The sequence below is a fragment of the Siniperca chuatsi genome, linkage group LG19 (genome assembly GCF_020085105.1).
Source record: "Siniperca chuatsi isolate FFG_IHB_CAS linkage group LG19, ASM2008510v1, whole genome shotgun sequence".
Classification (NCBI taxonomy): Eukaryota; Metazoa; Chordata; class Actinopteri; order Centrarchiformes; family Sinipercidae; genus Siniperca; species Siniperca chuatsi.
Genome location: NC_058060.1, coordinates 20,317,814 through 20,345,202, shown reverse-complemented (window position 1 = coordinate 20,345,202; position 27,389 = coordinate 20,317,814). Strand labels below are relative to the sequence as shown.

Below are 27,389 nucleotides of genomic sequence, written 5' to 3'. Positions count from 1 at the left end.
CAGGAAACATCCAATAGAAACGCTGTTTAATGGGCTGAGCATCACCAATATCGATATCATGTTGAATCAAGCACGTGTGGGACGGAGTAGCCTATCCAAAAACAAAGACTGATAACTGCCAATGATGTCAATCAACTGTTCACATTGACACTCCTCCAAATGACCCAACAACGCATGCATGTTACCCAAAGCTAAAACTAATATACCTATCTAACTAAGTACACTCAGCCCTAGTCTTCGTAGAGTTACAGATGACCGTAAACCACTTTGCAACTTATAAAATACTTTAGGACGAGCCCCCACTTTGTCACAGCCCGGCTCAAGGAAAGGACAAAGAGCAGAGGACAACACACAACTAACTAAAGATTTATTTAACAAAATAGAAGTTAAACAATAGCAATGTAAAGTATGTAAATCAGTAATATCAGTAGTGTTTTGCATGTTCGAATCAGTGTATAGTGAATTGCAATAAACAAAGAAAATAAACACAAAAAACTCCCTAACCCAAACAACAAACCACATGCCCAAACTGAGAGAAACTGACTGAATCCACCAGCTTATATAGCTGAGGAGCAGCAGCACAGGTGACAAATCAGTGATGCACTTCCTGCTTCCCTCCTAAAAAGGGAAAGACAGCCCAAACAGGAAGTCAAGAGGGCTGTCACAGAAGATTGATAACACTTTCATGTCAGGAACATTATTGCAAATATGAAGCTAAGGTTAGACGGCAGTTAGCTTAGCACAGGAAGAACCCGACTAAGAAATAGTCCCATACATAAAACCACAACTTGTCATTTTTAAATTTCGACGTTTGTACGGATTTAACTAAACAAGATAGACCTTTGAACAGATCCAGGCTAGCTGTTTCCAGTCTTTGTGCTAAGCTAGCTAGCTGACAGGCTGCAGCTCAATATTTAACAGATAGACGCTAAGTGGCATTTTTTGTCATTGTGATGTTTGATAAGGCACAAAGTACATCATGTTACAAACACATTTTATTTGTATTTTACGTTTTTCATAGAGTGAACAAGATAAAATTTCATAGGTAGCAGGGAGCCTAACTTAGTGAACTTATCTAAAAACCTAGTAGTGTGAAAATTACAAATACTAATGACATAAAAGCAGCAAAAAAACAGTCCTCTTAGAATACCAAGTAACTATTCCTGTCTTAAAACAACAAAACTAAATGTTTGCAACAAGATTTACATATAAAATACATTATTCGTGAATATATTAGCATGCTTTTCTTCAGCAGTACTGTAGAACTGAAGGAGAGAATTCAGGGGGCCTGCCCACCCAGTCTACTAACAGCAGGGGAACCTTACAATGATGAACAGTGCAGCAAAAACTGGAGCGTTACATAAACTTAAATATTTTGTTTAATCAATATAACACCATAACAACACAGACATCAAAGCCTATCAAAAGGAAAAGCAGTAGCAAATAGTACTTTGCTAGTAGAAGAAACTTAATTTAAGAGACATAACTATATAATATGGTAATAAGTTTTAAAATAAATTTACTTTCTACAACGCATACTCTAAACTAACTGAGCAGTCAACAGATTCAGCTTTTTTCTGGCTCCTATGACCGGTGATTGCACATTCGTAAAATGCTTGTTAAAAATAATACAACCTTGAACAGAGAATCAGAATCCATATCATTCCTGTGTATTCATTTGTATAATGGATCTGATTTTTTTGAGTTTTTCACAATGAAAGCAAGTGATTCATCAACACACAACACATTCTCATCAACAGCTAGAATGTGTTGACTGCTGCTTTAATAAAACTCAACTGTTAATGTTTGTAACTCTATAGACTGAAGCCGGACACAGCGATGTGCTGAGCGTTGTTTCTTGCCTCAAAGTATGAGGTGTCGGTTTCGTCCTCTGGCTGAGGTATGAAAGTCATCGGCTGGTTCTGCAGGTTGTCCCAGTCCAAGCCGTCAAACAGGGGATGACACTTGAGTTCTGGGGGATGTTCAGACAAAATTGTCAGAACACACTTCCCATTTAATTTTGTGTCCTACAATTAGATTTACTTACAATGGGTGTTGAAACTAAGGCCAATATTAGCATTTTACTATGGATAATTCTCTGACTACAGCTACTTAAAAAGGCCCAGTCATTCATTTTGTACCACATAAATTTGAGCAGAGTTCTCATACATAATTTAAGAATTTGTCAAAATTTTAAATATGGGCCTACTGTGTTTACAAACATTACTAATGTAAAAAAAAAAAAAAAGTCTTTAACAGCCTCAGAAAAATCTGCGAACTTAGCTTTAGTTGTAGTGTACTCTAGATTATATCGGGTATGTTTCAAGTTTTTACTACAATGCTCTTGCACACCAGAAAATCGATCGATAGATCGATTGGATCAAAAACTAAGATTGTGAAAAATACAAACAAATAAATAAATAAAATCGATCACTTGTGCTTGTGGACCTTTATGTGGTAAAATTCATGAATCTCATGAAGGTTTGAGAACCAACAATGTTTGAAATTTGGAGAAAAAAAAAGATTAAAAGTGGTCCTCACCCTTTAGACCAGCTCGTTTTGTCATGTCCATGGTCAGGAGGATTTCAATCGCATTTCTTGAGTTTACAGACAGTTCCTCTTCTTCCTCAGGCCAGGGAATATCTAAAATTGTTGACAGTGAAGTGGTAAAAGAAGCAACAAAAGCATGTCATTAACATTATCAATTCATTTGTTCAACTAAAACTATCAAACAATGTATATAAATATGCAATATTAGGCATGTTGATCATCAAATACAGGCTTTATGTTATATTTTAGAGCACTTTGTGGTTTAGGTTTGGATGCTCCTGTAAAAGAAAACCAAACCCACCTCTGTTGAGTATATTCTGGAAGACCAGCTGAGGCGTCTCGTCGTTGAAAGGTGGCACACCTGTGAGAAACTCGAAAAGACACACACCTAGCGCCCACCAGTCCACCATGAAGTCTGGATGGGGGCAAAGAAAAGTCACATTTCATACAGCTGCTGGCTTCAAATACCACACTTATCCCTGTGATTCCTGTTAGAGTGTGCACTAATTGTGCTGCGATGTGGCAGAAGCAGGGACTAAGTTAGACTGAGGATGGAGGGATTCAACTTCTGGGTATGAACTTTACATTCCTTCATTCACACATGAAACACTCACTGACGAGGATCATTAGGAATTTACTTTATAGCAATAATTCACTTTGATGGGACAGGTTTTAACAAGCAAATCTCCATTGTCTCCACTGTCATTTTGCAAATCCAAAAATTCAACATCTAAAACATGCACCTTGATATCTGTGTCTAGCATTGCAGTTTTAAAGATGTACTGTTGCTTCTCAATAACTGTGAGGACTTTAAATTACAATTATCATAACCATTTATTATTGAGTTAAGAAAAGTACTTGACAGCCAATGAATAAATACTGCCACACAGGATCATTCCTGTCACAAACGGACTGTTCATGCTACAAAATGACATTGTGCAACTGACAGGAAATATTGCCCTCAGCATGTTAACATTTGAATGAATAACAGCATGTCAGATCAATATGTTATTATTAGATGACGTTTTGCATGTCAGTTGCTAAATGTCAAAAATTAAGCCAGTACCATTACACATTGACTTTGTGCCAGGATTACAGAAATCCACAGATTTTAAAAGCAGAAAAACCCTTTTGTCCAGTTAAAAGCATATCAGCCTCCTCAACAAATCTGATTCCCCAACTGTTAACAATGGTGTTAGTTTAATGTTAGGAGACGATCCCATTTGTTTTTTTGCCTTTTTAATCACACATTTAAAATGCTGTCCCCTTCCCTCTGATCAGGCCCACAGTTTATTCACCAATCCAAGGGGCAGAAACAGAACCAGTGGGATAGGAAAATGGGGGAAGAATCAGCTCATTTCTTCTAGCGTATTAGCAGGCTGTGTGATCATGCAAGCTCGCTTGCAAAAACAGTGATATCATTATAAACTTACCACACTGACAATGTCCTGAAACTCAAAGAAAATGCCTGTCACAAGGGCTACAATGTCAATCATCCAATGACAATACCATAAGACTGTGTTGGGCTATTTTTTTACCTAAAAAAGAGCCATTGTTGTAGTGCTTGGAATTTTTTATTTCCTTTTCTTACCGTGTGGTTTTCCCAAAAGAAGCTCTGGAGCCAAATAGTCAGGAGTTCCTAAAATGGGTGCACCCTCAACAGGCAGCGCACCCCTTCTGACACTCTTTGGAGTCCTGAAAGGGGTGTGAGAGGTCGACATGGACTGAGGAGTCTGATGTGAGAAGGAGATGAAAGTAAATGTGAAAAATGACACATGACAAAAATAGAATCGAAAACTGCATGACATGTAATCCAAAACAACTGCCCTTCAATAAATAACCTTTGTGACGTTTCTGTCCCAAAAGATGATATTTTTAATCCTGTGTGCCCAAGATAATAACTTCTGTGCACAAATAAAAACAAGACTCCAAGACTGCAACCATGTAAGCGGCTCTATGAGGCTGTAACTTAGGTACAAAATGTTATTATCAGCATGCTAACAAACTCACAATGACAATGCTAACATGCTGCTGTTTAGCCAATATAATGTTTACTATGTTTACCATTTTAGTATAGCATGTTAGCATGCTGACATCTGCTAATTAAACACAAAATACAGCTGAGGCTGATGGGAATGTCATTCGTATAGGACAAAGTCAAATTTGACCTAATGATGGTGTTATATGAAAAGTTCAGGGGATCAGCAAAGTTATTATAATTCATCTTGAGGGGACCTTGAATGTCTCTATCAAACTTCATTCCAATCCATCCAATAGTTGCCGAGACATTTCACTAAAAACCATAAATGTCAACCTCATGGTGGCACCAGAAGAAAAGTCAGGGGCTCACCAAAAGATCATTAGGATTCAAGATTTAGGATTAGGATCAACTGGGGACCATGAATATCTGTACCAAATTGTGTGGCAATCCACCCATTAGTTGTTGAGACAGATCAAAAGACTGACATCCCCATGCCACTAAGGTGGCTAAAAATATCATCTTTTTGGATTTTGCACAATATTGTAGAAGTGTTAACATCATAATGTCCAAACCTTATAACAACAAGGCTAAATACAACATTTATTAGTGGTCTTTCTTGGAAGATGTACCACTAGCCTGCAGTTACTAGTACTAACTACTTTGAATGAGGAGTTCTACAACTGGACAGCTGGTGCAAAACCTTTTTTCTCCAACATCGTGGCTCTGTTTAAGAAGAATAAAATATGAATTGTGTCCTTGTATGCTTACCTGATAGAGAGAGCTGTTGGAGTTGGGTCTTTTCTGCACTGGTGTTGCAGTGCCAGACGTAGAGTGATAAGAAGCTGTTGTGGACAGTTCCATAGCCTCAACAGACCCGATGCTAAGTCGGGACACCCCCGACATGTTGGAGCGGTTAATGGAGCTACAGTAGCTACGGAAAGCTACAACATTTCGTGGCTTGAGAAACGAGGGGGACTGTGTAACACCGCAGGCCAGATCAGGCAGCCGGTTAAGAAAGGAACACTGAGATTCATCTCTCCGGCCAAAGTTACCAAGTTTGGGTGTTTCAGTAGTAACAGCAGATAGAGTTTGTGGGAGTGATTCAGTGATGGATGAGTCTTGCTCCTCAAATGATGCTGAATTCCTGATTTTGGAACACTTGTTTGGCTTGAGAGATGCATGGCTGTCAATAGTGAGAGACGTTTCATGCATAGACCCGTCAGAGTCAAGGCTCAAGCTCCTGCAAATGTCACTGTTCCCAGCAATTGGTGATGTGAAACTTGAATGTGACAAGTCTTTGGCTCCGTCGTCAAACACATCCTCTATCGGCTCTTCCAGTTCAGAAAACAGACTCTTGGCCACAACAATGGGACTGGAGCGATTTGGGACCCGGTCTTCAGCTAACCCAATCCCCTCAGTGGAAGCCATGAAGTCACCTATTTGGATGGTGGAAAATGTTCCGGTCAGGCCAGTGTGAAACCTTGCAGTTTCTTCTGGAATCTCGTAGCATCTCTTGTAGTGTGCATTACTCTTCTTGGCTTGGATCTCCAATGGCTCGGGACTTCCCTCAACATCAGAAAATGTTCTCTTTACAGATGAGGCTGATGGACAAAAGTCCTCCCGAGCTGTGGAAACAGACCCCGGTTTGTTGGTGTGAGGCCTCTTTCCTGAAAGATGATCTGGATTTGACTTTTTTGACCGATTGCTGGTGGCCTTAGCAGAGAAGCCAAATGTGTCTTGTTTTGTGGACGTACAGTCCTGTTCAGGCCCTTTGGACTCTGAGTGTCCTTTCCCCTTCTGTTCATTAGTATGTTCATTTTCTTTCTGAAGAAGAAAGATAAAAAGGAAAATGATCGTCACAAGGAATGAACCAATCTGAAAGATCAGTATATGAACTGATGATGGCATATTTCAATTGATCAGTATTAAAACCAATCAAATTCCAATCCTTTGTTAATTTTATCCCCTTACATGTACACCAGCTGTTGTATGTCATTACAGACATTATACAAAAGAGGCTAAAATGTCTGCAATGGGTAACTATTTTAAAATTAGGGGAAAAAAGCATCACTTCACAGATCCCTAATATTAAATTACTTAAATTAAGATTTTGGGGCAACAAAGTTGGTCAGGACACCCCTAATCAAAACATAACATTGTTTAGTGGGTCATAAATTACATACAGTTATAGTTTTACAATCACTGACCTCCTCACACTCCCACAGTGGACTGATGCCACCTTCAGTGTCGGTGGTGCTGCCTGCACTCATCGTCTCAAACCTCTTCCTGGTCTTCAGCAGTGTGGGAGTCAGATTTTTCGCCAGGTTATGAGGACTAAACACAATGTTGTTTGGTCCTATGGAGACAATACAGATAAACCAAAACACTTAATGTATTTGACACACATTTTCATTGCCAAGATCTCATCAGGAAGCTATATTATGCACCTGCTTTTTAATAAATGATTAAATAGTCCTTGCACAAGATTAATGAATGAAAAACAAAAAAAAAAATCCAAGAGGATATCTCTGGGATATCTACCATGACATACCCATTTTCCAAGGGTAGCGAGTCGGAGAGTACAGCTGATCTTTTTTCTTCATCAAGGGAGAACCCAGAGAGTTGTTTTTCCGTTTTATTTTGCCACAGGACATGGGACTGGACACAGCAGATGCGCTGCAGTGACGTTTGCCTTCTCCTGCAGGTGTATTCTGGGTTTGATAAAATTAAGGAAGATTCATTATACAATACAAACTATGCATGAAGCATGCAAACAGGACATCTCTCTATGCGAAATTATATAAATCCACTTACAAATCCAAGGGAGCTGATTAAGGAAAGGACTTGACCCGGGGTGCGGAAGTAATCTTTTTTTGGTTTAGCCAAGGATGGAGTAGTAAGGATATCCATAAGACTCAGCTCTGGTAGAGAGCACAGAGATAAAATAAAGAATATATTACTAACATTACTAGTGGTGATGGTCGCAATTTGTTCAAGTGTCAAGCTGATGAGACTTCATACCTCTGTCAAGCTTGACTTTAGAAAGGCCGAAGTCTGTTAGTTTGATGTGACCTTTGTTGGATATCAGCATGTTGTCTGGCTTCAAGTCCCTAAAAAGTTAGAATTCAGGTAAATTCCAGGTAACACAATAAATCTCATCCAAAAAAAAAATCAGTGTTATACGCATTTAACAACACCTGAAGAAATTGTGTCAAAGTACCTGTGGATTATACCATGGCGATGGAGATAGTCCAAAGCCAACGCAACCTCTGAAATGTATTTTACAGACATATCCTGGTCAAAATACCCATAGATGTGAAGCAGAGACTTGACATCTCCACCAATAAGGTATTCCATTACCTGTAAGCAACGTGAAAATAAAGATTTAATAACAGCTAAACAAATAATACAAAATAGTTATTGTAAATGTGTTTTGTGCATTTTGCCACTATGTGTTACCAGATAAATCTTGGTGGCTGTCTGAAGGGAGTAAAACAGGTGAACCACAAAAGGGCTTTTGCTCAGAGCAAGTGCATCTCTCTCTGCCTTCATCTGACCCGTCATATTTTTATCAACCATGTCTGCTTTCTTCATCACCTAAAGAAATAAACAAACAAATTGAGAGTATTTTCAATTAAAATGAGTATCATTAAATGACTCAAAGTTGTCAAAGACCAAAGAGACTCACCTTAATGGCGTATAATCGCGCATTGCACTTCTTCCGTGCGAGGTAGACCTTGCCAAAAGCACCGCGGCTGATGGGCTTCAAAACGATGAAATCCTCGATTGACGGCGGTTTAGGAATATCCACCGATTTGTCATTAGTACTGGAGTCGTGCTTTTCATCTGCGTCCATGTTATTACTAAAGTTCAAATGAGGAACTGGGCTGTGTCTGTAACAGTCAGCTAGCTCAGAGTAAACACTTGCATTATAAAACAACACTCTCGGGTTTGTTTTGAAATTTTGAATTCCACTGCTTTCTCGCGGGGTCCTCTGACGTTCATTTCATTTAGTTGTACAAGTAACTGCCTGTATGCAAAGCATGAAATGCTCCTGACGTGTGCAGTAATTAAGTGTTAGTTATTAATTTTTGCTGTAAAATTATCAATTGTATTACCATTTGTCAAAATAAGATAATGGAACGATATTCATATTTTCGACATTGTAATTTTAGTCAGGCAGTCAGGAACAGACACAAGAAGTAAATATAGAAACTGTGTAATAACAGCCAAGCCAGCCCAGCCAAGTTTTTCCTGTAAGACACATAATGAGAAAATTCAAAAAAAGTCATGTTTTTTGTCATATACTGGTTAAGCATTTAATCTAATTTTAATAAACTTTCGATTTGAGTTCAACAAGTGATGCAAGCTGCACCGGTAGTAATTCGACTTGACGTCACTTTGTAGTCCATATGACCTCAGATGCCGGAGAATCCATTTGCTGCTGTAAGATAAGCTGCTGAAAGTTGTGTAACAAGGAAAACAAAAGGACACCGCTTCAGAGAGGACTCGTTCATTTAAGTTATACAGAGGATTTCTCCTCATACATCAATCCTCCAAGGCCTGATTTTGAATTCGTCAAAAATGTTTTCACTGTCAACGTCGTTTCAGCCTCAGCAGGTAAGCCGACTGGATAACAGCCTTTTGATTTAGCTAGCTTATGTGTGCTCTTCTGTCAACGTATCTGTCCTTTAGTTACAATGACAACGTTGCCCAGGAAGGACTGTTATGAGAGTTATAGCAACAAGAGGATCTGTCTGGCGTTGTTTAAGTTATATCATGTCTTCTCTTACGGCCAATAACAACTTAGCTCGGCTAATGTTAGCATTAACAAGTCAACGGTAGGTTTCTCCATAATCAGCCCACGCTTATGTCACGTTGTCTACGTGTTAGTAAGCTATAAAACAGGGAGCCGCGACAAGCTGTGTACGTGCGGTTTTTGGTCATTACTTTACCATCTGATAAGTATGGGAAGAACAAGGCTTACAGTGAATTGATGGGTGCTAACTTCATTTTCACGGAGTTGAGGTTACATAACTCGCATACATCTGACGTATGAGGGCCATATCCTCTCTGTTTGGTGGAGAGCAGTGGAGAGTCCGCTTGAATAACAGTCCTGTCCCACGGCCCTGTCTGGAAGATTTACTTTAAATCCACCAAAACTGAAATAGTTCTTTAAACATTAACTTATCTGAGCGTTTAGTACATAATAAATGTAAGATTATACATGTCACCATTTGCTGAGAGGCTGTTCTTCACCCTCCTCTGTTGATGTATCTGCCAGATGATACTGCCCCTCAGCCAGCTCATCAATGCCCTCCACTCTCTGAAGAACTCAGCCACAGCTTCAGTCCAGACCCTGCACAAAGACTTCATCCCAGAGCACAGTTCATTTCTAAAAGAGGTGAGATGGTCACCACAGATAAATGGCATGATTCTATGAGAGTACATAATCATCAATGACTTTGGTCTGAACTTTAATGTCTTCACATACCCAGATTTTTTTTTACTTTGTTGGTAATGCTGAAAAAGAAAAAATGTATACTGAACACTGGTTACATTGGACAACCTATGGTAAACAATAGATCTGTAGCCAATAACATCATGGAATTTGTCTGACATCAGTTTTTGCAAGTGAGGGAGGACCCTCTTTTCAGGAGGGTTACACATTGATCAAACACATAAAGCAAGACAAATTTCTCATGAGTGAACTTTACTGAATCTTTACTAAAGCTGTTTTATATTGGGTTTTCATCCTTTATCCAAAAAGTTTTCCTGTCGAAAAAATAAACATTGTAAATAAGGCAGAGGATGCATGTCTGTCTTCAGCAGCAGCATTTTCTTAAACACACAGTAATAACCATATAAGCATTATGCTTTAAAAATCCATACTTAAGTGTTTTTCAATTTTACAAGACATGTATTTTTAAGCCTACCAGTACCTGACAAGTTGTCTGTCTATTTCATGTTCAAACAAATTATTTTGCACATCCCAGAGTACAAAAGCAGGTCCAACTTGTGCAATATATCTGTCAAGATGTTAATTTCTATATGTCTCTGAAAAAGTGAGAGAAAGAGTGATATGTCATTATTTCCATAATAATTGTCTTACAAAAGTGTAGATAACCTCGACGGTGTAGTCCCTCATTCGTCCAGGAGTGTTCTGTCGTAGAAAAGGTTTCAGTCGTAGTAGTTAGATAACCTACTTTTGCTATCCTTTCTTCATAGCCCAGTGTGAGTCTGAGGGATCTTGGTCTGTCAGAGATCAGGGGGAGTCAGCTGGATGAGCTGGTCAGCAGGTTACTGCCTACACCAGGACCAGAAGAACCTCCCGCTGTTCCTTCGATATGGAGGACGAGTCACGTTTCTGCAGACAGCTTCTTTCACAACAAGCATGGTGAGCAGTTCTGGCCGTTGAGCTGAAAGGCGACCCAGGTTTATTGTCTTCTAAGAAAATGGCCCAAAGCTTACTTTATCAAAAGCTGTCGTATCTATCAAGACAATTTGTTACTTGAGAAACTAATTTTACGCATTTAGCAATGTACTATATCATGTAAAGTGAAATAAACCTTTTGCACTTTTCGTCTGACAGGGTTTTCACACAGAAGGTTGGGGGTTTTTGGCTCCCCAATATTCCACAGACAATACCACAGTCCGTTAAAAGAAGTTTGCACAGAGCTACAATTCTTGCCTGGTAAGAAACTGACTTTGAATAACCTGCTGTGTGTTAGTTATCTATGTGTATGTACAGCTTGACATGTAGGGTAGTGTTTAATGTTTGTTTTTTTTGTGCGTGTGTATCTCTATTTAGTATGGGTCCAGAGTCGGGGTTTCAAGACACTCCGATCAAAGACCAGACGAGTGGAGTCTGGTTATGATGGTCCGGTGGAGTCTGAGCCCTACACACCAGCATTCATGAAGGTCAGCATGTTTACAAACAGCTGGAACTGTGCATTAATATTCTGTCTGATGGAAAGATTAGTGGGACCTACTTGTGAATGTACACACAAGACTTTCACTAATTATTGGAAGGCACTCTGTAATACCAAAATAATTAGGGGCAGGTAAAGAAGTGAAAAGGACAACATTTTGAAGTTTTCCAACCGAATTTTTCACTGTTTCCCTCACAGGGATTGTTTCAGAGGGAAAAGGGGCCAGAGGTGAATTCACTGGACCAACTGATGAAACAAAGGAACCTTCCAGACAACCAGCAGGAGGCTTTCAAGACGGGTTTCAGTGAGGGGTTCATGAGGTCTCAGGCCTTCACTCAGAGAACACAAGGCATGTGGCTCACTTACTTGGCCATCAGGCGCTACAATTATCACTTAGAAAGAAAAGGAACATTATATAATCTAAGGCTACATCCACACTAATACATTTTCTTTTTATAATGCATAACCTTTGCTACGTTTACGCCTAGCGTCCACGCTACTCGGGCGTTTTTGAACCCCTAAACCAGACTTTTGAAATGCTGCTGACCCCGTTTTAGTTTGAAAACTAACTAGGTCTTATCAGTTACGACATCAGCCTTGACTACCAGCGGTTAATTCAACATGGATAACAATTTCAGGTGTTGCAGACCTTATTGTCTAGGCTAGCAGCTGTTGTGCTGTTAAATTCTGCATTTTATAATGCCTACATGTAGACAATCTGCTTCCTGTTTACACCGGCACACGCATGCCCAGTGTACGTGCGTGGTCATTGGATGGAGATTATTTCTGAAACAGTGCTAAAACACTTGTGTGTGTACGGAGATCGTAAAACGCTGTTTTAAAATAACATGCCATCTTTGACAGTGTCTCCCACCCACTCCATAACGTGCTGGTCAAACAAAGGAGTACCTTCAGCGGAAGACTCATCCCCCCCAAAAAGCACCACAGAGCGTTACAGGAAGTCATTCCTGCCTGTAGCCATCAAACTCTTTAACTCCTCCCTCTAAGTGTCAGTCTATACTTGAAATTATTGTGCAATATTCTCTGTTTTCAGATATTTATTTATTCATACTTCTATTACTGCTGTGCAATATCCACCGTCTCATAATCATCTTAATAAGCTACACTTAACTAGACAGTACTCATTATAGCACTATTACTTATTACTTATATTATTACATTGTATTATTATACCGTGCATACTTATCAACCTATCAACCTCTAAATCCACTTTTGTACTTACACTTATTTAGCTTTTATACTTATATCCACTTTGTACTTAATTTATCCGATCTGTATTAGAGTGTATTATATTTTGATTTGCTTAGTACTTCTTTTCCTGTGTACATTGACGTGATAGTGAGCAGCTGTAACAAAAGAGTTTCCCCTCGGGGATCAATAAAGTATTTCTGATTCTGAAAACGTATTAGTGTGGACATAGCCTAAGGATTCCCTGGTAGTCAGTGTAACAGTTGCACCAGGTTTTCTTTGGGTGGCAACACAGAGATCCTATTATTGATATAAAGGACTTCTAACTAACCTTTGTCTCTGCTGTGATTTGACAGACTCGCTGAGGAGAACCAGGTTGATCCTATTGGTCCTCCTACTTCTTGGTATTTATGGCTTATCAAGAACCCCGTTTCTCTCTGGTAAAGGCTCCTTTTCTGATGCTGGTTTGTTTCAGTTTCTATTCTTTCCCATACTTGCAAATCAACTCACAACCCTACATGCACATCGCAATTAGTGTCTCCAAGGAAGTTGTAAAATAAAAGCGATTGTTTTACTTGAACCTATTTTTAGCTTAAATATTTGATGCAATATGGTTTTTTTTTACGTGTACATTTAGGTTAATACATCACAGTGTAGCTGATAAGACATTATATCTCTCCTGTGGTGTGCATGTAGAGTTTGACTGATCATTCTGCTGCATACCACTGTGTAGAATACTTAAATATCTTTATCAACTATGTATGTTTTCATGCCAGTGTGCTGGAACAAATCGAATAGTTGGAAGCGATAAGTGTGGAAAAGCAGCATACATTTGGATCTTTGTATTTGCATATGTGCATATTGTAACCAGCAGTTATACTGCCTGTCATTTTGAGACACTGTAAATAAATGGGAAGCTTCTCTGGTGTTACTGTGCTAAGTCAGTTGTTTTGGGATTTTACAGTGAGGTTCCGCACCACATCTGGTCTTGACTCAGCAGTTGACCCCATCCAGATGAAGAATGTGACATTTGAGCATGTCAAAGGGGTGGAGGAGGCAAAGAATGAATTACAAGAGGTTGTCGAGTTTCTCAAGAACCCCCAGAAGTTTACTGTGCTGGGTGGAAAGTTGCCTAAAGGTATTTTATATTATATTTTCTCCATATGTCCCATTTCCTCTGTTTTTTTATTGTCCAGGAACATAGCCTAATGCACAAATTTGGCAAGTGGTCTTGATATGCTGTTATTTTATCCTAATTTGTTTGCTCTGTTATCCTGTCAGGGATCCTCCTTGTTGGACCACCAGGCACAGGAAAGACTCTGTTAGCACGGGCTGTGGCTGGGGAGGCCGATGTGCCTTTCTACTATGCCTCTGGATCAGAGTTTGATGAGATGTTTGTGGGTGTTGGTGCGAGCCGAATCAGGAACCTTTTCAGTAAGTTTGCTGAATGTGAGAAAATGTGAGTAACCAGTTGAGGATGTATCCAAACAACTACAATCTCTCTTTTTTTTCGTGGTTTGCAGAAGAGGCAAAAGCTAATGCTCCCTGTGTCATCTTCATTGATGAGTTGGACAGCGTTGGTGGAAAGAGGATCGAGTCTCCTATGCATCCCTATTCCAGACAAACAATCAACCAGCTGCTGGCTGAAATGGATGGGTCAGTTGTCTGGCTTTGACATTTTTAAAACTGCATAGTTTGAATAAAATGTTGTTAAGAACTTTCACTTCCTATTCTCAATGTTTTGGTATTTTACAGATTTAAACCAAATGAAGGTGTCATCGTTATTGGTGCTACAAACTTTGCAGAGGCTTTGGATACGTATGTTTACATTTCACACACACACATATGTATATTATTTTTATTTTTTATTTTTTAACCTGGGCTTTAATTTCCTTATTTAAGTACAATAACCTACTGTTGAATAACCAGTTTGAAATAAATTCAATGCCTGTTTCATATCAACTACACTAAGACAACAACTTTAAAGTCACACAGTGATTTTTATTTACACATTCTCATGGGAAGTTAATTAAAATGTGCTGTGAAGTGGAAACAACTCTAACAACTCTGTTTTTGACATTTGCTTAAATGTCCATTTATACAATGAGAGTGAATTCAAACCCAAAACTTAATTTGAGTATCTGAAAACATACTTCACACTATTCAAAACTCATCGTATTTGATGAAAATAATAAAATCTTATTGCAAACATTATTCAAACATTATTATGGGACACAAGCACAGAAACAAACAACCAGTTTCACATGGCATTTGGGTTTTAATGCAGTAAAGTTGAGTAATTTAACAGAAATTAATCATCTATGTACTATGAATCTTAATTAATACGACTTTGCTACTACTTTTCAGCGCTCTGATAAGGCCAGGAAGGTTTGACATGCAGGTGACGGTCCCTCACCCAGATGTGAAAGGACGCACTGAAATTCTCAACTGGTACCTCTCCAAGACCACAATGGACCCTGGTAGGTCTCAGTGGAAAAATATAAAAGAATATATGTAATATCTCACAAAGAAAATCTTTCCCCTCGGGGATCAATAAAGTATTTCTGATTCAGATTTTTATATTTTTGTTAGTATTTTAGAAGCAATTTTTAATTGGCAATTTATGCGATATTAGTGAGAAAATCCTGCAAACTTTGCAGAAACATCAGCTCTCCTTATCAATTGAAACTATTTTAAAGCCTTCAAAGCTGTTAGCCTGTGAGAATACCTTTGTTTGCCATCTATGTAAAGGACACCATTGTCTCTTGAACACTGATCACCTTCAAAGAAACCATAAAGAAGGCATTTTCTATTGTATTTGTTCCTGTACAGCTGTGGATGCGGAGATTATTGCCCGGGGCACAGTGGGCTTTTCTGGGGCAGAGCTGGAAAACCTGGTCAACCAGGCAGCCCTGAAGGCGGCCGTGGACGGGAAAGAGATGGTCACAATGAAGGATCTGGAGTTTGCTAAGGATAAGATCCTCATGGGTGAATAGACACAGTGTTTATATCTGCTCTGCATCCCTCACGTCACATGACGAGACAGATTACCTAGACACACTCTAGTTAGGTGACAGGAAGAATGTCAACAAGAGATAACATGAATGGGAGTTTTTGTTTTAATCACTTAACATCCTTCTCTTTTTTTGTTTTTTTCATACCAGGTCCTGAGAGGAAGAGTGTTCAAATCGACAAGAAGAATAAGACCATTACAGCATACCATGAGTCCGGCCATGCCATTGTTGCCTATTTCACCAAAGATGCAATGCCCATCAATAAGGCCACTATCATGCCTAGAGGCCCAACTCTCGGCCATGTGAGCTTTTTTGTGGCTTTGCAATATATCTCATACTATTTACCACTGCTGTTTGTGTCATTTTTTGTTCAAAATAAAACTATAAAACTAAAGCTAATCAATGTTGTCCTTGTCACTGTCCTCTAGGTGTCCATGCTCCCAGAGAATGACCGTTGGAGTGAGACAAGAGCCCAGCTGCTGGCTCAGATGGATGTCAGTATGGGCGGTCGAGTAGCAGAGGAGCTCATCTTTGGAGATGACTACATCACTACTGGTGTGGGAATAATAGAACTTGATGCTTGGGTGTCATTTCAGGACCAGAAGTGCTGTTAAAGATAAAAAAACCTAACCTGACACTTAAAAAGTTGATCAGAGCAGTGTATGTACTGCAAAAAGCACATTTGTGTGGTTTCAAAGAATTTTGACAGATTGGTATCCTCAGGATGAATGCATACTTTTCATTTTCATCAAGTAATACTTTTCCTTGTATGAAACAAAGTCTCACATAACTGCTATACTACAGTGAAATATTATAGTAATTCAATTCAGTTGGGCTTTATTGACATGGGAAACAGATGTTAGCATTGTGTGAAATAAAATATAAACAGAAAAAATGTGCTATTAGAATATATACAGATAACATGATGATGATGATGATAATATAATAATAATAATAATAATAATAATAATAATAATAATAATAAATACTGACTTGCAATTAAAAATACAAGTGAAAACTACATAAACATTGCAACTTTTTTATGAGTGTGTGTGTGTCTAGGTCATTATAGTACATGTCTTAAAATATTGATTGTATGCTTTGGTCGTTTGTAACACAGCACTGGTTTCAATCTTTTCATGTTACTGTGCATTTTAGGAGCCTCCAGCGACTTCGATGGAGCAACCAAAATAGCAAAAATGATGGTGACCAGGTTCGGCATGAGTGACAAGGTAAAATTTTAATTTGTGTGATTGATGAGTGAACATCCTTTCCAATAAGTAGGTCCAGTAGTATGCAAGATTAGCTGCGGACAGACACACACACAAACACAGCCGAACGCATGATCCCTTCCAGGCTTACAATGGGTGGAGATAATAACATTTCTACTTCTGAGCATCAGAGACTGGGACACTGATTTATTGTGACATTGGAATGAAAACCTGTAGTCCTCTAACATTACTATAACATAATTACACCTAAGACAATGAAACTCTCTGTCTGACTCTCACAGGTATAATGATCAGTAACTACAAGTGACAAATGCATGAGAAGGTCTATTGTTCATTCAACCTAAGGATGTAATTTGTGTTTTTTCTTCTTTCTTTCTTTTTTTGCAGCTTGGTGTCATGACCTACGGTGACGTAACCAAGCAGAGCCCCGAGACACAAGCTGCCATCGAACAAGAAGTCAGGGCTTTACTGAAAGTGAGTTTTCCCACAGCACTCTCAAATTAACTATGTTTAATTTACAGATATATTAATACAGATTAGTTATAACATCTCTTTCTTTATCAATTTCTGATTCACCAATTTTTCTCTTCATCCAGGGCTCATATGATCGTGCTAAAAACATCCTGAAGACTTATAGTAAAGAGCACAAGACGCTAGCTGATGCCCTGCTAAGATATGAAACTCTGGATGCCAAAGAGATCAAGATGGTGCTGGAGGGCAAATCACTGGACCACTAGATACCTCAGTAGATATTTTAGACTCTTGTATCATGTATATATGAAGCTGTGCAATTGCACACAGGTCTTTTGGAGGCCTTGTATTTCATTTGTTTGTATCCCTCTGATTATCACTGTCAAGATGACACCGAAATTTCACCCCTTTATATACATTTTTATTTTATTAATTTACATTTGTCTTGCATTTCTTGTAGAGAAGACTTCACAGCGATTTTTAAAGCACTTCACAGTTTAAAGGTGTGGTATGCGATTCTAATCCAATACACGTCTTTTTGTCAAATTCAGTGAATATCTCCTCACAGTCCGTTCAGTGTGTGCGCTGAAAAAAACTCTGGTCTTTGTACACAGCCCTGGCTCTGTAAATGGGAAATAAAGTGGCTCAGACTGGGCCTCAAAACACTATTTCAGCCATTCCAGACATGATTTGTGTGTCAGGTAACGTTAAATGACTTGCCCACGGACAGAAGATATGCTGTTGTGATGTTAGCTATAGTAGCAGGAGAGTTGTGAGTATCGCTGTCTGGAGCTGGTGTACTGGCTCTGGGAAACCATCTCGTCCTCTCTGTGCGTTAGTTTCGCAGCAGCAACTTTAGGGACAGTTTGCTAACCCACAACCTAGTTAACGTTAGTTATATTACTTGCTGTGTCGCTGTTCGCTCTATATCATGGCATTTGTCGTGGTATTTGGATTTCTCCAGAATCGCATACCCCGCCTTTTTAATTGGATGAAAATAAATATTTGTTCTCCACAAGGTTGTCTACTACAGTTCACAAAGATATTTGAGGTTTCATAAGGGTCCTTTTGTCCTCTACTTTCAAGACAAATTACCTCTGTAGTAGTTTTAGAGATCAGTCATATTTGGTATCATAACAAGTTTATAAAGCAAATGCATTTGACAAAGATCATGGTTAATAAAGGTGAGGTGAATGGTGATTTAATTTATGTATCCATGTCTCATTTTAAATTTGTACAGACTGGTGGACCATCGGACCTTAAAGTACCTCAATCTAGAACGTACCATTTGGCTGTAGCAAGGTACAGGTGATACCTCTGTTCTTGTTGAACTCTTCATATAAATTTTTTTTTCTCTAAATGATGTCTTTCAGTTACATCTACCATATGCTATCTATTTTGTGTGTTCTTAATTTATTTAAGTGCCCAAAGGTGTGTCCTATTTTCTTGAAATTAGTGATAGGCCCTCATGCCCTATTCTAAGCTCACCTGTAAGTGATAAATGAGCGGAAATGTATATATACTGTAAGCGTGTGAAAGGAGCTTTGTGCTTCTATTTGTTGATTTAGACAAAGGCCTTCTTGAAGCTCAAATAAAGGTTACTCTTACTCATGAATGTGTTCAGTGCAAACTCAAATTAAACTTAAGCTTGCATTAATTGTTTTTTGGCCACTTGGGGGCAGTGCAACAAGCTTATAAAGCTGATATGGCTAATGTATTAGCAAATAGTTCCGTATTTACACATCCAGCACACACAGAGAAACATTACCATTCTTTTGAAGCTGTGTGTTTGGCCACCTGATGAATGTGAGTCCAATATTCACGTTCCTTTTAGTTCTCTTTTGGTCTTTGCTAACTCCTGAGTGAAATATCTGGCTCTTTACATTAGCTGCTAAATGCCCCATCATGTTCACCAGCTAGTTGCTAACTTTGTCAGTGTGCTGTTAGGTACTGTACAGATACCTACTTGTTACAGTGGGTTTATCAGAGATTTTTCACATAAAGACTGAATCAAAACAGTTGACAAAACAATGAGCTGAAAGACATTAAAAAGCTCCATAAAGCTGAGGGAAACTGAGCTGGGTGATAATTCTCTGTGGCTTATCACTACAAGTGACACATTTCACTATACACATTGTCATTTGTTTATATATATAATAATATCCATTAGGCCAGCTTTAAAAAAAAAAAAAAACTACAGTTGCCACTGTCAAGAGACATTGATTTATGTGCATTCATCCATCTGCAGATTCTGTGACCATCCAATTAGTTTGTACTTATTTTCTAGGGTTTCTCTTTTTTTCAAGCATACCTATCTTAAATTAGAGGAAAAAATATCTTTCTCTTTCTGTGTTCTTTATCTCTTTTAACACCTGATTAATACAGTCATATTCACCACAATGTTGCTATATTCAGGAACCTCTATGGAGTAAATACATTACACTTTCCTTTTAGAGAGGATGTGGCCACAAGTTGCACTTCCAGTGATAATCAGATTCTTAGTATACACTGTGTTCTTTTGTCAATCTGCAAACAAGAACAAAAGCTTATTTACTGCTGCCTTTGAATGCTCTTAACTTACAATTAGTGCATTTAGTTCCAGATGAAGCCAACTGAGATGCAACAAGCCAGGGCATTGTTGTGTCTTCTTGTCCCTTTTCAGTGATGCCTGGCTCAATGTTTATAAAGGGTGGGAGGTACAGCAGCACTTGTTCTGACCAAAGACAGCAACCAGGACTGAACATTAAGCTTCACTATGGAGAGGCATGAAATTTCACTTTGGCTTTTAAAATAAAGCAACTCCACCAGAGCAAATTCATTACCATCTCAAAGGAACAATGGAGGACGCAGAGGATGACATAGCTGTTATCGGGATTGGATGCAATTTCCCTGGAGGTATGACTTAATTATGGTGCTGTTGCAAGCATTTTGAATTTCTCTGAGTTAATGTTTTGTGGTCCATTTTATTATAGGTGAGGGATTGGACAATTTCTGGATGGTTCTGTTGGAGGGAAAGAACTGTGCTGTTGATATTCCAGCAGAGAGGTTTGACACCACTCTGTGGTATGATGCTGATGATAACAAACCCGGAAAGACACAGACAACCAAAGCAGCTCTTATAGAAGGGTAAGCATTGTCTGTTTAGACTAAGTGTTAATCCTTCTATTGAGTGTTGATGTTTGAATTATGATGGATCTGCTATTTTTGTATTTTAGGTTTAATGAGTTTGATCACAAGTTTTTTGGCATTACTGAAGCAGAGGCTGATTTCATGGACCCTCAGCAGAAACTCCTTCTGCAGTGTGCATACAGGGCATTAGAAGATGCAGGAACAGCTATGGAAAGCATTAGTGGAAGCAGAACTGGAGTTTACATGGGTGACCACTACGTTCTATGATACATTTAAAACTCCAAGCACAATTTCATGATATACAAATTGTAACGTACTCTGCTTTTGTAATGGCGTTGCAGGTCTAATGAACAGTGATTACGAGATGCTCCGAAGTGACAGTCCTACTACAATAACCCACTACAATGGCACTGGGACAGCAATGAGTGTGGCTGCCAACAGAATTTCCTTCACCTTTAATCTCACTGGCCCTTCTTTTGCCATTGATAGTGCCTGTTCTTCATCTTTGGTGGCTCTACATTTAGCCTGCCAGGCTATAAAACAAGGTATTTGGTTGTCTTTTCCCTACAAATGCAATGCCTAAAAGCAAGCTAATCAAGGCATCACATTTAAATGTTCTATATTTAATTTCACTCTCTTTTTCAACTAGGAGACTGTGAGATGGCTCTGTGTGGAGGTGTCAGCTGTATAATAGAGCCAAGAGTGTTTGTTGCTCTCAGCAAGGCAAAGATGATCTCACCTGAGGGGACCAGCAAACCCTTCTCCAGCAGAGCAGATGGTTATGGAAGAGGGGAGGGCTGCGGTGTAGTTCTCCTGAAGCCTCTGAAAAATGTAAGCAAGTATTGTGTTTATTTTTTAGTAATTTCAAGTCATTAGTAAATTGCATAGAGATAATAGATAGCCTGCTAATTGTGTGACTTTCTATACAAAGGCCATAGAAGACTGCAACAAAATATGGGGTATCATCAGCAAAACAGCAGTCAACCAAGATGGTCACTCAGTCACTCCAATCACCAAACCATCCATGATTCAACAAGAGGAACTCCTGCGCAGAATCTACTCAGAGTCTGACCTTGCAAATGTCCAGTACATAGAGGCACATGGGACTGGAACTCCAGTTGGAGATCCAACAGAGGCAGGAAGCATCTCAAATGTCATCGCAAAAGCCAAACCTCCTGATTCTGAGACACTGTGGATTGGCTCTGTAAAGGGCAACATTGGACATACAGAATCTGCTGCTGGAGTGGCCGGACTCATTAAGGTACTCTTAATGATGAAGCATGCAACCATTGTTCCCTCAGTTTTCTACTCAGAAGACAGTGCCAGTGTAGATGTAAAAGCTTTGCATATAAGTATTCCAATTAAAGTTGAAAGATGGGAGACAAAGGGGTCATTAGAAAAGGTTGCTGGGATCAACAGCTTTGGGTTTGGAGGTACAAATGCACATGTGATTGTAAGAGAGCACAGACAGACCGCTGTTCCCACACAGATCCCAAAAGGCTGTCCAAAAATCTTTGTAATATCTGCAGCCTCTGAGAAATCATTTATCCTGTCCATCACTGACAGCCACCAGAGGCTTTGCAGCGATCAAACAGTTGACTTACATGCACTGTCATACACTTCAGCATGTAGAAGGAGTCATTCTAGACACAAATATAGGAAGGCCTTCCTAACATCTTCCCTCTCCGATTTAGAGCATCAGCTGACATCTGCATTGAAAACAAAGGTTGAGTCAATAAGGTCTGACATCCAGTTAGTCTTTGTGTTTTGTGGAAATGGTGTTGCCTACAGGGGTATGTGCAAGCAGCTCTTGAGAGAGGTTCCTGTTTTTAGAGATAAAGTCAGAGAAGTTGAGAATCTTTTCCAGAGTCATAAAAGCATCAGCATCAGTCAATGGCTTGCTGGTGACTATGATAATAATGATTTCAGCCAGCCAAATGTTGTCCAGCCCCTTCTTTTTGCGATTCAGGTTGGCATTGCCACTCTCCTAAAGCACTGGGGTGTCAAACCTGATGCCATGCTTGGACACTCTGTTGGTGAGGTTGCTGCCGCTCACTGTTCTGGTCTCTTGTCTCTTGAGGATGCTGTGAAAGTTTTGTACCACCGCAGTGCTCTTCAGAGCAAGGTCACAGGAGGGAAAATGCTTCTTGTTAGTAATGTGGCTGTAGAAAAGGTATTAAAAATCCTTCCAGTCTTTTCTGGGAAAATCTGTGTCGCAGCGTTCAATAGCCCCCAGTCCTGCACTCTGTCAGGGGATGCAGATGCTATAGACATCCTCCATCAGAGGCTGAAGATTGTGTTTACAGAGAAAAATCTCTTTCTTCATGAACTAGATGTGCCAGCAGCATACCATAGCCATATGATGGATCCTATACTAGATGACATTGAGAAAAGTATTGATCCCTTGGATGCCAACAATAAGGAGTGCAAACTTTTTTCAACGGTGACTGGAGACAGTTATTCAGATGGTGACTTTAGAACAGGCAGGTACTGGGCAAGAAACATCCGAGAGCCTGTTTTGTTTGAACAAACACTGCGTGCTGCCACCAAAGATAAGCAATCAAGGAGAAATGTGGTCTTTGTTGAGATTGGACCTCGTAGGGCTCTCCAAAGGAACATACATGAGACTTTGGGAAATAATGCCATAGTTCTTTCCTCCATCCAGCCAGAGAAAGATTATGACACAATCTTGTCTACTGTGGCAAAACTATTTGAACTGGGAATCAGTGTGGACTGGTTTCAGCTCTACAGGGGCTGTGAGACATTGCCCACAACTTTTCCAGTCTATCAGTTTGTCAACACAAAGAAAGAACTGAATTTTGGCGCTGTGATAAAAGATGATGAATCATCTGCTTTTTCTCCCCATAAGCTCATATCCCAAATAAAGCAGGATAAGAAAGAGTACATGTGCAACCTCTCATTAGAGACTGTACCATATCTTTGGGAGCATCAAAACAATGGTGTTCCCATTGTGCCAGGCGCGTTCTATGTCGAACTAGCTTATGCCTCAGTGATGGCAAGTTTAAGGCCAAAGAAACCTGCTTCTCTGCTCCAGCTCAGTGTAAGATTTGACAGTCTGTTCACACTAAACTCAAACTGTCATCAGTTGAAAGTGACACATGCAGAGAATGAGGCTTCATTTAAAATACAGTCTTCTGTCACAACACACAGCTCTGGCACATACAGGTGTACAGATGACCAACCACTGTTAGAAGAACCAACCATTTGTCCTGACATGATTTCCCAAAGGTGCAAATTGGTTATGAAGAAAAAAGAGATTTATTCAATTCTTTCTCAAGCAGGATTTGAGTATGGCTCTGTCTTCAAACAGCTTGATGATGTGCATTTTGGAGATGAATTCAAGGAAGCTGTGACAGCAATTCAAGTCCCTGATGAACTCCTAAAACATCTTCATGACTATTTCATTCACCCTGTGTTATTGGACTATTTCTTGCAAATGACTGCTGTGGTAGCTATCGGACGGCTAACAGCCAAACAGGGATTCCCCTCAGCTATTGGTAGTGTAGCTATATCAGGACCACTACAAGAGGAAATGGTCATGTACTTACGAGCCACTCAAGAGACTCCAGACTTCCTCGATGTATGTGGTTGCATTTCCACCCCAGAGGGTCATGTACTGGTGGAACTTAAAGGGGTGAGGATCTCATTTTTGGGCAATTGCTCAAATGTTCTTCAGTCATGGTTCTTCCACAATGAAGTAATTGCAATTCCTGACAAGAGAGACTTGCAAAACAGCAAAATAAAAGCAATAGTTTTTGAAGACAAACATGGCATTGCTAAAGGACTTAGGCCATACATACACCCAGAGTCAGCATTGGTGGAGAGCAGAGAGCATTGGATGGCAGACCAAGTTCAAAAATCAGTGTTCCACTCACTTAACACCAATGTGGAATTGGAAAATGTTCTCTTCATTTGGGGGGTAGAGGACCTCAGTCACTTGTCATCTGAGAAGATGCTGGACTGCTTGGTGACTTGCTGTGAGCTATTTCGGCAGATTGTTTTAGCCTTGAAAGAGAGCAAACGCTCTTGCACTGTACACGTCATAACCTATAGATCAACAGAAATGATTGTGGACCATGTCAGTCCTGGTTTTGTGCTGTCTGGTATGACAAGGGCTTGTGCAACAGAGATGGTGGGTCTCTCTTTTCACCTGATTGACCTTGCTTCTGTGACCAGTGAAGACATTCAAACGCTGGTTCATGTAATAAACACCTACAAACAACAAGAGGTCATGATCAGCAAAGGGCAAGCATCAACAACAAGAATAGTACGGACCCCCATGAGGGACGGGGCTTTACGTGAAGGAGATATGCGCTCAGAATATCTGAGCAACTTTGTTCTACAGACAACTGATCCATACACTATGGCTCACTTGTCTGCCATTCCCTATGACACAAATGTAAATCCTGTCCAAGAGAAGTCAGTTGAGATTCAGCTAACCAATGTATGTGTGCATTCATCTGATTACTTTCCTGTCACCACTTCACATTTGAACTTTGGCAAGACAATCTATTGGCACAAGCATACGTCACAGAATCACAAGCTTCTTGCTTTAGATTTTAGAGGCATTGTCACAGCTGTTGGGAAAGATGTTTGTAATCTAAGAGTGGGAGATGATATTGCTTCATGTTATCCAGTTGCTGCCACTGCAAAGATTATAATTCCTGAAGCCGTGTGCTACAGCACAAGGAGACTCCCATTTCTGAAAGAGACTCCATGTGTGTCTTACTTCATACTGGCATGGGAGATCCTGCAGAGAATGCTGTCTAAGGTAAAACAACAGCACAGAAAGCTGGTCATTATCTCCTCCAACTCAGCCTCTGCTCTGATGAAAGTTTTGGCTCTGACAGCAAACAGGTCAGGCTGGAATGTTTCCTCTCTGCCACATTTCAGAGGAGAATCTCTACATTTTGTTCAGAGTCATGCATTTGTTTTTCTTCCCCCATTTGATCACTCTTGGCAGTGGATGTATGACAGTGGTGGTCATGAAAGACACATTATTTTTGTATGTAACAATCACATGTCTTCCTCACTCTCAGCAAACATGTTTGCATTGAAGAGTGAACACATGCATGTACATAAACTTGATGTGGCTAATGTTCTCCAGAGAGCCAATCTACAAGTACAAAACAGGAATGTCTCTAATTGGCTAATGTCATTAGGCTTTGATGCAATATCTCTGCCTTTGAAAAGGGAGACTTTTCAATTATCAAGCACAAAAGAGCCTCATACCAATGCAGATGCTGAGTCCTACTTCACAACAACGTTGGTGCAGCAAGTTGCTCTAGATCACAGAGAATGTGATAGTCCAGTATCTGATATCCCTTTGCTTGCAAGGCATGGACAACTCTTTAAACAAAGCTGTGTTTATATTGTAACTGGAGGGCTCTCTGGATTGGGACTTGAGACGGTAAAGTTCATTGCCCACAATGGTGGAGGTTGTATTGCAACACTGTCCAGAAGTACTCTGACTGATGAAATGCAGTTTGAAATGGAACTTCTCCAGAGAAGACATGGGGTGACAATCATAAATGTCCAATGTGACGTTTCTGTGTCGATGCAGGTAGTGGATGCAATCTCAAAGATTGAACAAAGATTCTCCTCTTGTCCAATCAAAGGAGTGTTTCACAGTGCTGCAGTATTACATGATGCGTTGATTGAAACCCTTGATCAGTCCCTCTTCAGAAAGGTGCTGCAGCCCAAAGTGAGTGGGGCTCTAAACCTTCACTATGCAACACTTCGCAACAAACTGGATTTCTTTGTGTGCTACTCCTCCATATCTTCATTCATTGGCAATCCCTCACAATGTAACTATGCAGCAGCCAATTCCTTCCTCGACACATTCTGTCATTATCGGAGAAACCTTGGACTTGCTGGACAGTCCATTAACTGGGGTCCTCTGAACCTCGGTCTCTTGTTGAACAAAGACCATTTCCAAAAATTCTTGGAGGCAAAAGGGATGATGATAATGGATGTGTGGGACATTCAAAAGGCACTTGAACAGTGTCTTCTGATGAACAGACCACAACAAGTCATATGCAAATTCAACTTCAAAAATCTTAACATTCATGTACTTTCACAAAATGCATCTCTCAGAGAGCGGCTGTCAGCTTTAGTGGAAATGGAGATAAAAGATGATATAAGTAATGAACCTAGGGTTCAGGATTTGTCTTCCACACATGAAAGTGTAAGAACTATTGTCAGTGACATCAGCAATATTAGTGTAGATGAGCTGGATGATGACTCAGCTCTGTGTGCACTGGGTATTGACTCGATGTTGGCCATGACTCTGCAGAATAAGATTTTCCAAGAGACCGGCGTAAATGTACCTTTGGTTAGAATATTGGACCCCAACAGTACACTGGCCACTTTGGCAACTATTGTAATAAATAATGGATAATTTCATGTACTACATCAAAGAATACTTTGAATGATGTGTAAGAAAGGGTTTTGTGAATGTATGAGAATGTTTGTAATTAATTTTAGTTTTTGCACAGGGACTGCACTGTTTAACCTCTGTAGTATTGTTCTCATAGCAGTCAAATTGATTGAAATTCTTTGTAGTAGGCTTGTTTAACAACCCCACAATAATCTTTTATAGTTAGTAAGTATATGTTATAGTTGTTTTTCCACTGGCATCTTTGCTCAGTCACAAATTTTTGAATACAGTGCTGTATTACTTTCTGATTTTTATTGTAATGTGTATATTTATGTTGCTGACAAGTTCTCTGTAGAAAATCTGTACAATAACTGTGATCGTTAATGTGCTACGGTTACATTTCCTGGGTATGTTAAGAACTGAGAGTCAGCTTGCAGTTTTACATTAAAATATACTTGATCATGTCTTAAA

At 39.5% G+C, this 27,389-nt stretch overlaps 3 protein-coding genes across 5 annotated transcripts; 2 read left to right on the top strand and 1 right to left on the bottom strand.

Moving 5' to 3' along the window:
* Positions 1-977: 977 nt before the first annotated feature.
* On the bottom strand, positions 978-8,767 carry mastl (microtubule associated serine/threonine kinase-like). Of its 2 annotated transcripts, XM_044175574.1 has the most exons (13): positions 8,220-8,767; positions 7,991-8,128; positions 7,752-7,891; positions 7,553-7,641; positions 7,346-7,452; positions 7,083-7,242; positions 6,739-6,887; positions 5,300-6,355; positions 4,142-4,283; positions 3,984-3,998; positions 2,852-2,965; positions 2,542-2,643; positions 978-1,972 (listed from the first exon to the last, which is right to left on the bottom strand). In XM_044175574.1, exons 1-13 carry the CDS (start codon positions 8,385-8,387, stop codon positions 1,815-1,817), a joined length of 2,538 nt encoding a protein of 845 aa, XP_044031509.1. In that variant the 5' UTR covers positions 8,388-8,767; the 3' UTR covers positions 978-1,814. The 2 variants fall into 2 exon arrangements, with proteins under 2 accessions (XP_044031509.1, XP_044031510.1); XM_044175575.1 differs by lacking the exon at positions 3,984-3,998 and having other exon boundaries at positions 8,220-8,738.
* A 184-nt stretch (positions 8,768-8,951) lies between these two features.
* On the top strand, positions 8,952-19,000 carry LOC122866223 (ATP-dependent zinc metalloprotease YME1L1-like). Of its 2 annotated transcripts, none has more exons than XM_044175577.1 (18): positions 8,952-9,151; positions 9,816-9,935; positions 10,760-10,928; positions 11,124-11,225; positions 11,343-11,452; positions 11,662-11,812; positions 13,029-13,112; positions 13,637-13,810; positions 13,954-14,106; positions 14,196-14,328; positions 14,428-14,490; positions 15,040-15,152; positions 15,505-15,660; positions 15,837-15,988; positions 16,115-16,241; positions 16,845-16,918; positions 17,306-17,392; positions 17,515-19,000. In XM_044175577.1, exons 1-18 carry the CDS (start codon positions 9,116-9,118, stop codon positions 17,653-17,655), a joined length of 2,145 nt encoding a protein of 714 aa, XP_044031512.1. In that variant the 5' UTR covers positions 8,952-9,115; the 3' UTR covers positions 17,656-19,000. The 2 variants fall into 2 exon arrangements, with proteins under 2 accessions (XP_044031512.1, XP_044031511.1); XM_044175576.1 differs by having other exon boundaries at positions 13,029-13,136.
* A 70-nt stretch (positions 19,001-19,070) lies between these two features.
* On the top strand, positions 19,071-27,389 carry pks1 (polyketide synthase 1). Its single transcript, XM_044175573.1, has 7 exons — positions 19,071-19,195; positions 20,052-20,284; positions 20,362-20,515; positions 20,605-20,765; positions 20,860-21,063; positions 21,168-21,349; positions 21,450-27,389. The coding sequence occupies exons 2-7, from the start codon at positions 20,227-20,229 to the stop codon at positions 26,937-26,939; spliced, it is 6,249 nt and encodes a 2,082-aa protein (XP_044031508.1). The 5' UTR covers positions 19,071-19,195; positions 20,052-20,226; the 3' UTR covers positions 26,940-27,389.

Excerpts from the sequence above, each read along its gene's own strand:
- LOC122866223 (XM_044175576.1), top strand. The coding sequence starts at position 9,116 with ATGTTTTCACTGTCAACGTCGTTTCAGCCTCAGCAG. Across the intron at positions 14,107-14,195 it reads CCGAATCAGGAACCTTTTCA|AAGAGGCAAAAGCTAATGCT; the intron begins GTAAGTTTGCTG and ends CGTGGTTTGCAG. Across the intron at positions 17,393-17,514 it reads AAGTCAGGGCTTTACTGAAA|GGCTCATATGATCGTGCTAA; the intron begins GTGAGTTTTCCC and ends CTCTTCATCCAG.
- pks1 (XM_044175573.1), top strand. The coding sequence starts at position 20,227 with ATGGAGGACGCAGAGGATGACATAGCTGTTATCGGGATTGGATGCAAT. Across the intron at positions 20,516-20,604 it reads AAAGCAGCTCTTATAGAAGG|GTTTAATGAGTTTGATCACA; the intron begins GTAAGCATTGTC and ends TTTGTATTTTAG. Across the intron at positions 21,350-21,449 it reads TCCTGAAGCCTCTGAAAAAT|GCCATAGAAGACTGCAACAA; the intron begins GTAAGCAAGTAT and ends TTCTATACAAAG.
- mastl (XM_044175574.1), bottom strand. The coding sequence starts at position 8,387 with ATGGACGCAGATGAAAAGCACGACTCCAGTACTAATGACAAATCGGTG. Across the intron at positions 7,243-7,345 it reads TAATCAGCTCCCTTGGATTT|AATACACCTGCAGGAGAAGG; the intron begins GTAAGTGGATTT and ends TATCAAACCCAG. Across the intron at positions 6,356-6,738 it reads CACTGTGGGAGTGTGAGGAG|AAAGAAAATGAACATACTAA; the intron begins GTCAGTGATTGT and ends TTTCTTCTTCAG.